Raw genomic sequence first — 13,331 nt, 5'->3', positions numbered from 1 at the left:
AGCAACTTTAAGTAACAACAATATCAAATTTGAATTCTTAAGGTTTTCAACATTACTAATAATTAATTTGGTTTGGCGCCATTTCTTTTTTTTTAATGCTTCGAATGAAAATAGAGCATTTTCACAACTGTTATAACAATGACTAGAACAGTGAAACTCAACTTACTGTTTTTTTTTACATTTTCTAAGTACGAGGATGAGGACATTAGCCAATGATCGAATTCTATTTTCACATGATTCATCAAGGATTCATCTTTGATTCCTTGGTTACAGAGATTACAGAGCACATTCTCCTTTTTAAATATACAATATTAAGTGACTGTGTCTGCGTTTTTTAAACACGTCGTAGCTGAACTTGCAGTGTGGCAGACTCTTCAGGGTCCAGTTTTTCAGAGCATATATATTTGTCTAATAATACCTATTAGTTTTATTTCATAAATTGAAGGAAAAAATTAAACAAAACACTAATATTATTAGACTAATATGCTCTAAGCAACTGAGTCGCTGTTTCAGCCGTCGAGAGATGAGACTGTTAGAGGGAGTTAACAAACTATCCGTTTCTCGTTTTAACAATGGCGCAAATTGACAGAAATTGTATTGTCATCTCTCTCACTCATCTCTGTCAATGTCAAAACAAAGGAATCCGTCAATCTGACTGGATGGAACGTAGTTGGTACGAACGAGGATAAAAATAAATAATTTATTATTTTCCTTGTGAACATTACAATCAAAATATGATGTAGGATTGCTATGTACATTAAACACTAAAATGGCTTTGAATATAGACAGCTGTGAGAGTTTACCTGCTGATGAGGAGCCCAAACTGAAATACGATCGGATGGGCAATGATGTGCAAAACATTCTTTTAAAGGACGCAGTGAGTTGTATTTGCGTGCATACGAAGTTTATCTGCCTGGGCACACAGTGGGGCGTGATCCACCTGCTCGACCATGAGGGGAACACGGTCCCGCTGTCGCAGGACGGCAGAGATAAGGAGTTGCAGGCTCATGCGATTGCCGTCAACAAGATATCCGTGGATTTGAACGGGGACTACATCGCGAGCTGCTCGGACGACGGCAAAGTGCTGGTCTATGGGCTGTACTCGGAGGACAATGCGCACAATCTGACATTAGGGAGGGTTGTGAAGTCGGTCGCACTGGATCCTAATTACTTCAAATCTGGTTCCGGCAGAAGATTTCTCACAGGTTTGTCTTTGCATTAGATGGTTGATAGAAGTACAATATAAAATAGGCATAATCATTCTGGCACAGCTTGTTGCTTTTCTAATGTAATAAAATAATTATAGTCTCTCTCTCTCTGTCCAAACCATAAGTCCATTATTTAAATTTTAGGGATTTAAAAGCTTACAGTTTTAAGTAAAATATTAATTGGAACTATTTAAATATTTTTAATTCACTGGGATGATTAGTACAGTCAGCATGAAAAAAATGATCACAAACTTATAGTTATTTTAAAAATCAAACTTTAGTAGTGTTTATATCATTTTAATTACAATTCAGTGATGTTGTCATTGATGAAATTCAATATCCTTTCCCCATCTTCTGATGCTTTAAAATAAATGTGACACTGTTGTATTATATTAGGGTGATTTAGAAGTTGTTTTTTATTATTACTATTATTGAAATAATACACTAGCAGCTCTTAGAGCTGATGCGTGTACATCACTGCACTTGTGTTTTTAGCCTTGTCTTGTGTAACAAATTTAATGCAAAACAAAGAATGATAATGGTTTTGTTCATTCCATTATGGGGGTGATAGCGAGGAGGCACTTGCCTCCTTTAGATACAATGCAATAATTTATAGTGATTCTTTATTGAACACCACATAGTATAAAATTCAGAAAAACTTATAAATCTCATTAATATTAAGAATGTGAATGTTTGTAAGTCTGTTTGTTTGTTACTTTTTCACGTCTAGACCGTTGAACTTATTTAGATGAAATTCGGTATAAAGAAAGTTTGAATCCCAGGGACATAGGATAGGTTTTATCCTGGAAAATTGTAAAGTTCCCATGGGATAGTGATAAACAAATTCTACATGGAGGCAGTCGCGGGCAATAGCTAGTAAACAAATTAATGAATAATTTGTTTAATATTTTAAAGATTATTTTCTGCTTGGTAGTTAAGCACCAAGGTTATTGTGCAGTGTTTGATGTTAACTTCATTTTAATTAATTTTATATATGTTCATAATTTCACTATCATTAACTTAACTCGAAAACAAGGCTATTTTTCAACACAGGAATAACAAATATGGAACTGATTTACTAATGGCAGCAATTATAAGAATAAGAATAAGAATAAGAATAATTTTTATTTATCTAAAAATGACCACTATTACAATATACCAGATATATCTGGTGAGTACCAAACTAGGCTGAGCCTGTATCTTGGCACTCAACTGAGTCGGTTTACAAATTTACCAATTTTCTTTGTTACACTATTATAGGTTTTAAACTTACTTACAAAAATGTTATAATTAATGAATATAAAACAAAAAGGAAAGAAACGCAAGCAGAGGAACATTACAAATAAAAATAAAAATAAAAACGAAATGTGTGTGTTAATGTGTGTGTGTGTGTGTGTGTGTGTGCGCGTGTGTGTGTGCGTGCGATGCGTGTGAGTGTGTGTGTGTGTGTGTGTGTGTGTGTGTGTGTGTGTGCATGTGTGTGTATGTGTTTGGCGACAAGGAATGTGTTTTCCGCAGTTAGTGTGCGAGAACTAGTGGAATAGGATTAGGTACTACTTACGACCCCACTAACTACATGAGCGTAAAATGTCTTCGGTATCGTTGTATGAGAGAGAGGCAAACCATTTTTTTACAATAGATTTTACCGAGTGTATGGTACGCGATTTTAAATCACAGACCCTACACACAGCATTGTACACAAACGGATGTGCAAAAAATGCAGCGCGTTTTGCGTGTGCCGATCTAACGAAGGGTACCGGAACCCGGTAGATTCGGCGTTTCATGAGGTCTTTTTGTGAAGACCCAGAGATATTCCTGTGGACTCGAGTGACTGCATTAAGGATAAACAGCTGCCTAACTCTAAGAAACCCTGTTTCCCTATAAAGAGCATCAGTAGGAAAACGAAAAGGCTTTTTCAGCATGACTTTGATGACTGCACGTTGCGCACGTTCAAGTTCAAGTAGTGCCGTCTTACCCGCGCTGCCCCAGACTGCGACACAGTATTGTATTACAGACTGGCACAGCGCAAGGTAGACTATTCGTAAAATATCCAGAGGCGTGCAATCACGCAGCCGTTTAAACAAGTAGATGAACTTCCTAACTTTCCTAGATAAGGCCGCTATATGAGGCTTAAAAGATAGGTGTTCGTCCACAATAAGACCCAAGTATTTCACAGAGTTCTGCTTACCAATAGCACCACATGTGCAGTTCGGTTTGTTACTACTGCAGGAATGAATCTTAAGATCAAAAAGGGCAGGGGTAGGGAAAACAGCCTTTTTTGAAAAGGGCACATAGCAGCTCTTATCGACATTTAAAGTGAGAAGATTTCTGTCTAACCAGCTTGCTACTCTAGACAGGCCCTCCTCGGCTGACGAGTACGTTTCCCCCCATGTGTTACCACTAAACAAAACAACAGTGTCATCGGCGTAACAAATGATCTCAGAGCTGGGAACGGATAGTTGGAGAAGATCATTGATGTATATGACGAAGAGCGTGGGCCCTAAAATACTGCCCTGTGGCACGCCAAAGCAAATGGGTGCAGCACTACTTGTATGCTCATCGATTTTTACCACCTGCTTTCTGTTGCTAAGGTAGCTAGTAAACCAATCAAGACACGTACCCCGGATCCCCAGAGCCTCCAGTTTCCTTAGCAGGATTGCAATCGACACGGTATCGAAGGCCTTAGCCAAGTCCAGAAACACGCCAATGCAGCATTTACCCGCGTCCAGATTCCCCGAGATATAATTTGTAAGAGCTAGTGCTGCATCTTCTGTTGATTTGCCCAATCTAAATCCAAACTGTCGCTCAGAGATTAACGCGTTATTCTCTAAAAATTTTATCAGACGAATGTTTACAATCTTTTCCAAAATTTTAGATAACACTGTGAGTAGCGAAATTGGTCTATAATTAGTTGGCATATCTTTGGAACCACTTTTATAAATCGGAGACACCACAGCCAGTTTCCAACAATCAGGGAAACACCCCTGCTCCAAGCTAAGGTTACAGACGAAAACACATGGCTCCAGGATGGCATCCCCAACTTCCTTGATTAACAAAGGCCTGACACCGTCATATCCAGATGCGCTATCAGATTTCAGTTGTCTAATTAATTTAGCCACCTCATAAACATCTGTCGGCTGGAAGAAAAGAGAGTACTGGGCAGTATAGGTAGGAGCAAATTTGTGAGCTAACGTGCTCTGGGTTTCGGTTAACCTGGTCAAAACTTGATCAGCCAGATTAGCACCAGCAGTTGTAAAGTACAAGTTGCACTTATCCAGTGATTCTCGGACATCTTTTCCAATTTTTGTGAGTTCGTTACACTTATTATTTTTACCCGGAGTCTGACATATATCTTTTATGGTTTTCCAAAGTTTTTTAGGTTTTTCCTTGTTCTCGTTTATTTGTTTATTCTGATAAGCTGTTTTTAAGTTATATAACAAATTACCGCAATAATTTCTGTATCGAGTGTAAATTTTATGCAAAACCTGGTCGCTAGGTGAGGCTCTAGCATCTCTATGGAGTTTATCTCTATGTTTCATACATCTGATAACACCAGCAGTGACCCAAGGTTTGATGTTAAATTTACTGCGGCTGATTTTGACCCTTTTAGTGTTGTTTTTAATCGCTGAGCTTAAAATAGCATTAAAATTGTTCGTAGCGCTATTTACATTGCTACTACCGGTTACTGAGCTCCAATCAACCATTCCAAGCTCCCGTGCGACTTTTTTAAAGTCCGTTTTGAGCACCCACCTGTTCATCCTGTGACCACCCAGACCAGAACATAATAAGCCAGCCATGACAATGTCATGATCAGTAACAGAGCATTTACAAACAATACCCACCGCTTCATCATTGGTCTTTATAAAAACATGATCCAAACAAGCCTCGAACCTAGTTGGTTTCGTAATCGCAGGCAACAGTCCATGCGCTGCCATAAGATGCATGTAGTCTGAACTAGTGCCTGCCGTGGACTGATCGGCGATGTCAATATTAAGATCCCCAGCAATTATAATTTGCCTGGAACGATCTTCATTTAGAAAAATGTCCAATGAATCTAGGAACCTACTTAGATTAGCAAAAGATGGGGAGCGGTAAATACCCAAGACTTCGATTTGGCCTCCTATATTTATTGCAAGACAGTTAGCATCATCAATAGATGGTTCAGTGCACCTAACTGGTAGTGTTTCTTTAACGTACGCCACGACTCCACCACATTTGTTAAAAAATTTTTTAGTGTGAAACACTTGATAACCCGGAAGCTGATCAATAATTGATCCCTCAGCCAACCAACATTCGGAAAGAATGATCACATCATAAACAATATTCAATCTTTTAAATGTAACTAAAATGAGTCAAAGTTCCTCTAATTTTTTCATCTTGGTTTCCACCGTCACTAGTCTAGATTCAAAATCATTTAGACTTGAGCAGCACTTTGAAACAGATTCAGAGAGACATTTTAGGTGACCTTTCATCTCGCTCATGTCCTGGCGCAGCAATTTGATCTCAGCTGTGAGCGCCGTAATTGCATTGGATTCCACGCTTCCCGGTAATAGTGTTGAGGGCGACACTGAAGCCGCCTTACGATTTTGTGGCCGAAGGGTCACCTTGTCATTGCTGCTGTCATTGGAAAGGACGGCCGAGCCGGCGAATCCCATCCATTAACATACTACTTATGGTTGCATGTTCTAATTAAAACTAATCATTGTGATTAAACATTTTTTTCCAATTAAGTTAGTTAGTAAATGCCACTACCCTACACACCGACGTTAATTATCATGATAATAATATTTTGTTAAGTACACAAAAATAGAATGGCACTAAAATCCTAATCTAAATCGAGGTGAAATGTAATCAATCAGTACTATGCTTTAATAATTATAATTTAGTGCATTTATGAAAATGAATTAAAATTATACACAATGTTTTTCATGATTACTGTTAACGTTTGTGTCCAATGGATGGCGCAGTTCATTTATAAAACATATGTAGCAGGTAATTAACTTCTTGGCCAAATAAAAAAAACTATTTTTGTTATACATACACATATACAAGGTGTTAGTTAAATAACTGAAAGACACCCCAAAAATATTTCTTCATTTTAAGCTAGCTAAATAATAGCTTTCGAAAAAATATTCCTGTTTTGCGATTTTAATTCTACAGAACTTGCTGTAGTATTATAAATTTGGAACTCATATTTACCTAAAAAATGATACATTGGTTCGATTTTCGAAAATATAGGTAGCTCCATTGATAGCTCTATCGATTATTCCGCCAATGTGGAGTTTGAAGTAAACACTGTCCGTTTTATTTAGTCGTTATTCAGTAGCTAAAATAAGTGGTAATTACTTAATTTGCTTTGAGTTGCAGGTGACAACAAGTTGACACTATATGAGAAGACGTTCCTGAACCGTCTGCGCAGCACGGTGCTGTGCGAGTGCGAGGGCTACGTGCAGGCCATGGCGTGGCACGAGCGCTTCGTGGCGTGGGCCAGCGAGGTGGGCGTGCGCGTCTACGACCTGCACGCCAAGTGCTCGCTCGGCCTCATCCAGTGGGAGCGCTCCGGGCCCTCCATAGAGGACTACCGCTGCAACCTCCTCTGGTCCGCCCCCAAGACGCTCATGATCGGATGGGTCGACACCATTCGGATATGCGTCATACGAAAACGAAGTCAAATAGAACTGCAGACGCGGGACGACACAGAATACCTCGTGGACCCTGTACATACGTTTCAGACTGATTACTACATAAGCGGGCTCGGGCCGTTAGAGAACCAACTGGTGCTTCTGGGAGTACCCAAAGAGCGCGACGAGAAGACGGGAAAGGCGCAGAGACCCGTGCTCACGGTCGCCGACTACGTCGACTGCGAGTTCAGCGAGGTCTCCACGGACTGTCTCAACATCCGAGGCTATGAGGAATATTCCTGTAATGATTATTATTTAGACATGCTTATTGAAGAGAATAGATTTTTTATCGTGTCACCTAAAGATATCGTTATAGCTAGCCCCTACGACATCGACGACCGCGTCAACTGGCTGACCGAACACGGGCGATACGAAACTGCTATTAGTGTTCTTGAAGAGGTTGGAGGAAAAACATCTAAGAATTCAGTTATGACAGTTGGAGTGCAGTACTTAGACCATTTATTATCGAAACGACTTTACGGGGAAGCAGCCATTCTCTGTGCCAGAATTTGTAAAAGTGACAAATCGATGTGGGAAAGTCAGATTCCTAAGTTTTCTGAAGTAAATCAACTTAGAGCAATCAGTGCTTATGTGCCGAAAAACCCGGAAAAGGCATTAAGTTCCCATCTTTACGAAATGATTATATGCGAATATCTCAATGTAGACCCTCCAGGCTTCCTCAAAGTAGTGCAGGACTGGAATCCAGCCCTTTATAGGACTAAAGTCATCATTAATACAGTAATAGAACGACTGTTGACTTCGGAAGTGGACTCTTGTATATATTTGGAAGCTCTGGCCTTATTATATTGTAATCAAAAAAGATATGATAAAGCTTTAAATACATACTTGACGCTAAAACACAAGGACGTCTTCACCTTGATCACGAAACACAATATGTACAATGTGATCCACGACAAGATTCTAGATCTAATGACACTCGATTGTGATAAGGCTATTTCTATTCTTGTAAGTTCCCGTAGCAATATACCTGTAGAAGTCGTAAAGCAACAATTAGAAAATAATGACATTTATTTGTTTAAATATCTTGATGCGTATATAAAAGTGGAACCCAATGGAAAATATCATGGTGAACTCGTGAAACTTTATGCGAAGTACGCACGGGAAAAACTATTGCCTTTCTTAAAGAGTAGCGACAACTACCCTATTGAAAGAGCACTAGACGTATGTCAGAGTAACAAGTTTTATCCAGAGATGGTGTTCCTGCTCGGCCGCATCGGGAACACGCGGGAAGCGCTGCAAATCATAATCGAACAGTTGAATGACATCAACCAAGCAATCAATTTCTGCCAAGAGCACAACGACAAAGAACTGTGGACAGATTTAATTCAGCAAACTGTTGATAAACCAGAATATGTTTCGCTGCTGCTTAAGAGGATAGGTAATTATGTAGACCCGCGGATGCTGATTGAGAACATTCAGCCGGGCTGCGAGATCAAGGATCTGAAGGACTCGCTGGCGAAGATGATGTGTGATTACCACTTACAGCTCTCAGTGCAGGAAGCATGCAAGCCTATAACACTACGGAACTATTTTGAACTGCATGAAAAATTGATTTCCGCTCAGCAGCGAGGTATATCAGTGACGGATGATTTCTTATGTAGTATCTGCCAAGGGCGTATTATTATCAGAGACTTGTCTAAGGCGTCAGATCTAATAGTGTATAACTGTAGACATTCGTTTCATATAGAGTGCCTGCCTGATGGAATGTCGTGTAATAACTGCGCTGTGTGCAGCGCCAGTGACGTTACAAACCGAGTGTTTGGTGATCAGAGCGGGTCCAATTAAACGCGTGACGGATCGCTTACCTGCTCAAGCTAAATATTTCGAGACTTTCTGAATGTTGTATTAAGTACAGCTTAAAAAAATATTTGTTAGGACTGATTAACTACTTGGTCACAATTGAATGATAACCACCGCAATTAGGGTACAACTTCAATAAAAAAAAAACTTTTATACACTATTGCCTTGTAAAATCAATGGTGATTAATATCTGATAAAAATATCAACTGATTGGTGGTGTGTCAAATATCCTATTGATAGTTCAAATCAACTATCGCTGTTAATTAAATAACTGAAAACCTGAAAGTAGTTTGTTCAGATTCGAGAGTAGAATCGGTGACTATATTTTAAAGCAGATTGTATTTTTTTAAATCCCTTTTTTCACTGTGCCATGTATCATACGCCAGTGAAATGTTTTAGCGAGGTTGCATAGGTACTATTTAAGCAATTTAACACTCTCCCTGTCTTATGTATATACAAGTCCGTATATCCAAAAGGATGCATTATTATAGCATACAAAATGTTTAAGTGGACTCGTGAATTGTATTTTGCAATTTGTATGGGGGACAGGGAACGTGTTAATTAAGTATTAATACTTCTTTTAAAAATGAAGCGCTACTGACAAGCACACAGTGAAGAGTTAGAAATTAAGTAAAATTACTGACCTAGCAAAATATTCGAATGTTTTTGAAATACTTAAGATACCATCCATTGATTAGCGTTAACCGAAGGTTAAATGTGATGCCGTCTCCGTCTATTCGAACAAAAGAAATAGAGACGGCATCACACCTAACCGCCAGTTAACACTAATCAATGAATGGTGAAACAGCCCCTAAATGTAATAAACTTAAATAACCTAACCTAACCTAACCAACAAAAAGTTGGAAAACCCCGACTTTATCACTTCAAAGTTCAATATCTCAAAAACGGCTGAACCGATTTTGATACAACATGTCTAAGAACCATCGCTTGAAAACCTGCTGTCAAATAAAAAAACCGCGTTCAAATCAGTCCACCCGTTTAAGAACTACGGTGCCACAGACAGATAGACAGACACACACACAGACACACAGCGGTCAAACTTATAACACCCCTCTTCTTGCGTCGGGGGTTAAAAAGGTGTTGGGGTGACAGAGGTTTTCAGTTATTTAATTAACACCTCGTTTATACTTATTTTTGATAAGATATAGGTGTACCTACTTTTACCTTTCAGAATCGAAATTCTTGTATAGCATTGTCAAAAGAACTTCATTAATTGACCTTGCTTTTCCGCTAAAACAACAGGGAAGCAAGGCACATCGATTCTGGTTAGAATGTTGAGTAGTTTTTTTTTATTCGACTGGATGGCAAACGAGCAAGTGGGTCTCCTGATGATGGTAAGAGATCACCACCGCTCATAAACATCTGCAACACCAGGGGTATTGCAGATGCTTTGCCAGCCTAGAGGCCAAACATGGGATACCTCAAGTGCCAGTAATTTCACCGGCTGTCTTACTCTCCACGCCGAAACACAACAGTGCAAGCACTGCTGCTTCACGGCAGGATTAGCGAGCAAGATGGTGGTAGCAATCCGGGCGGACCTTGCACAAGCTTCTACCACCTGCGAGTTCAGTAAAACTAGATTGGAATGTATGAGGAATTAGACAAAATACTTTATGGACTCCATTTATCTCTGGGAATAGGTTAATTATGAGCGGAAGTTATAAATTATCAATGCGATCACGGGAGAGGGGCTCACGGAAGTGCACCCCCCACACTTATATCCACCGGTTGCCCGCAACTCTCATGATGTCAGCCCACCTGGTGGGAGGCCCGCCAAAGCTTCGCCACGGTTACCTGTTCTTCGAGCGATGTTGCCCGTTCATTGCCATTTCAACTTCAACCATTGATAAATGGACTATGTAGCCAAATTTTGAGATAATTTGATACAACGAACGGCTAGATCACACTGCAATAAATGTTTAGTCTGACATTAACGATCGGTTCTTAATTGTAGTGAGGGTATATCACTATGATATATATATCATTAATCTATATCTAAACCTAGAAATATAACCGTTGTAAACCGTGATTGGATCGACAAAACCCGTTACAAGAGCTCAACTTTGAAATTGTGCGTTAACAATAAACAATCATGCGCAATTAGTCATATTTTTCCATGTTAATCTTAAGATTTTTTTGTACCCAATAAAGATCAATATAATACGTAACTAATATTCATATATAACACTATGTTTTGGTGCTTTTGTAATCAAGTGGCTTGTATTATTTTAATTTTTGCCAACTATTAAACCTGTCATAAACTGAGCTGTTGTTTAAATTCAATTTTGTCAAAAAAGAAAAAAAGTCGAATTAAAAATTATGATTGGTTATTTGGAGTCTTTTTGTATTTTTTATTTCAACTCCAAATTTGTTACTTTTACGGTCATCCCGTAAAAAAATCTGCTGCTGCAACCTGAGATATGTGTGCATAGGAGAAATTCGTGTCTTTACTCCTGCCCCGTGGTAGTGTAGGGGCACAGCAAGAGTGAAAGCCATTAAAAAAAAAGTGTCGACTGTCATTCGACATATGTCACGGACAATTGTCACGTTGGTGAAATGGGGGCCGATAGTTGAGTCAGGTTGAGTCATTCCTAGGAACAAAGAGTATATAATACATCGACAACTATTTCTATGTACCTTACGGCACTTAGGTACAGTCAAGGGCAAAGATATCGACACGGCCAAAGTTACAAAAATATGTATACACGACTTTATGCACTTAACATTAAGGCCGTGTATACATATTTTTGCAATTTTGGCCGTGACGATATCTTTGCCCTTGACTGTACTTAGACCGCGCATTAAATTGAAATAAGTATAACAAAAATACCAAAAACTACACGGTAGTTTCAGAGATGAGACTAGCTAGTATCTATCTAGCTAGCTGTATACTCATAAATCTTTCATCGAAATCGGAAGAACTGTTTAAGTGATCTCTAAAAAAAACAAGCCTCCTTCGGGCATTCGTGTAACAACATACATATTTATTGCTCGTTTAATGGTATGACTTAAGAATAAGAATAAATGATAAAAGAATTCATTCAATTCAAATTTAGGGAAAGTGGCTCCATCAATTTTTTGATGATTCTGCCAGTGTCGAGGTTGACAGAGGCCCTGATCGACGGGCGAGTAAAACCGCGGTTTTGCGGCTCGTCGGTAATGCTCGCCGGTGTATCATTGCAATACCGCGGTATTATATACCGACGAGCCGGGCTCGTGGCTCGTCATGTATGTTTGATTTTTTACTCGGCTCGCCATGTAAAACCGCGTGTCGATCACGGCCGGCGAGCCGAGCCGACAGTTTTGTTTTGTTTTTGTATTATGGGTGCACTAACGTCAACAATACGTCATACAAATCCGCAGACATTCTGAGGTAATTTCTGTAATCAGTGGTTCTGCTGACAATTCACGTATCAAATGGGTATGCGACAAGTGCTGCCTCTTTTCGATCCAACTTTTAACCCAAACTCTAGGGCGTCTACGCTTATTTTTTCTAATTTCATTGCATGCTATAGCGAGGTAACACAAAACTTCATATTTTGAGCACGACATTTTGAACCGACCGCGATCGCACGACTGTTTTGCTCGCTAGTCGATCAGCGCTGACGAGCCGCGAGTAAAACCGTCGCTCTAAAACCGCGGTATAATAGCTCGTACGTCGATCACCCGCTATACGGTGGGTAGGTGGACGACTTGTTTGATATTCTGCCAGTTTTCGGTGGGATAACTACCAGTTACTATCTGAAATGAGGATACGATACACTAGGTTAAACTAAACAATAAATACATAATGATAAAAGAAGAAAAGAATGATTATTTTTTTTGATGCTGACTATACAAAATGATATTGGGCGTGGTGACATTGACGTTAGTTTTTTGCGTTTAGTTTTGAATGGGTACACAATTTAAAAAGTTTACATCTAAAACACATGTATTTTTGTTTATTTTTTGTAACGAATAATTTGTTATTTATTGTTTATATTGTGTGTTATTAATTTTTGTATTGGCGAATAATATAATATTTTATGCAGCATTTGAAAGTTTCTTAAGTTTTTGAACGAAAAATTTGGCAAAATAAACTCGAATCTATTGCTGCGCAAAACAGGGGGTGTATTAAAAATAAGAATCTCACGTTAGTTTTCATTCAATAAAAGCTTGGCAGGGGAATAAAAAAAGCAATACTGTTTTACTCTCGTAAGGTTATTGAGAGTTTTTTTTAAATGATTCCAAAATAGAAAATAGTGCGTGAGGTGACTGTGTTGTGTTAAAATGACAGACATGCCTCCTTATCTCGCAGTAAAAGATGAGGAAAAGGACAGTGGACAAGGTGATAGCGAAAGTGCTTCGGAGCTTGATGACTGGGATTTACCGCTCAGCTACGATAAACCTAGGCATTTGGAACCTATAAAAGGTGCTGAGCGTGTGGAGCACTCATGGAGAGTGAAGGAAAAGGTACACCTCTGTTTATTATTGCATAAAGTCTACTAATAACCAACTGCGTATCTGTCCCTGCACATGACAACAAACACACATGGGCTGCATAAATCTCTCGAAATTTCGGGTAAACAAAATATAATTGTAGTTGGTTTTACCGCATTGT

General features: G+C 39.0%; 1 protein-coding gene across 1 annotated transcript; it reads left to right on the top strand.

Moving 5' to 3' along the window:
- The first annotated feature begins 640 nt into the window (after window positions 1-640).
- On the top strand, window positions 641-10,996 carry lt (vacuolar protein sorting-associated protein light). Its single transcript, XM_074088784.1, has 2 exons — window positions 641-1,205; window positions 6,576-10,996. The coding sequence occupies exons 1-2, from the start codon at window positions 770-772 to the stop codon at window positions 8,693-8,695; spliced, it is 2,556 nt and encodes an 851-aa protein (XP_073944885.1). The 5' UTR covers window positions 641-769; the 3' UTR covers window positions 8,696-10,996.
- The last annotated feature ends 2,335 nt before the right edge of the window (window positions 10,997-13,331 follow it).

This window comes from Choristoneura fumiferana, chromosome 6 (assembly GCF_025370935.1).
Source record: "Choristoneura fumiferana chromosome 6, NRCan_CFum_1, whole genome shotgun sequence".
Taxonomy (NCBI): domain Eukaryota; kingdom Metazoa; phylum Arthropoda; class Insecta; order Lepidoptera; family Tortricidae; genus Choristoneura; species Choristoneura fumiferana.
The sequence above is the reverse complement of the archived record's forward strand: the minus strand, read 5'-3'. Positions and strand labels throughout refer to the sequence as shown.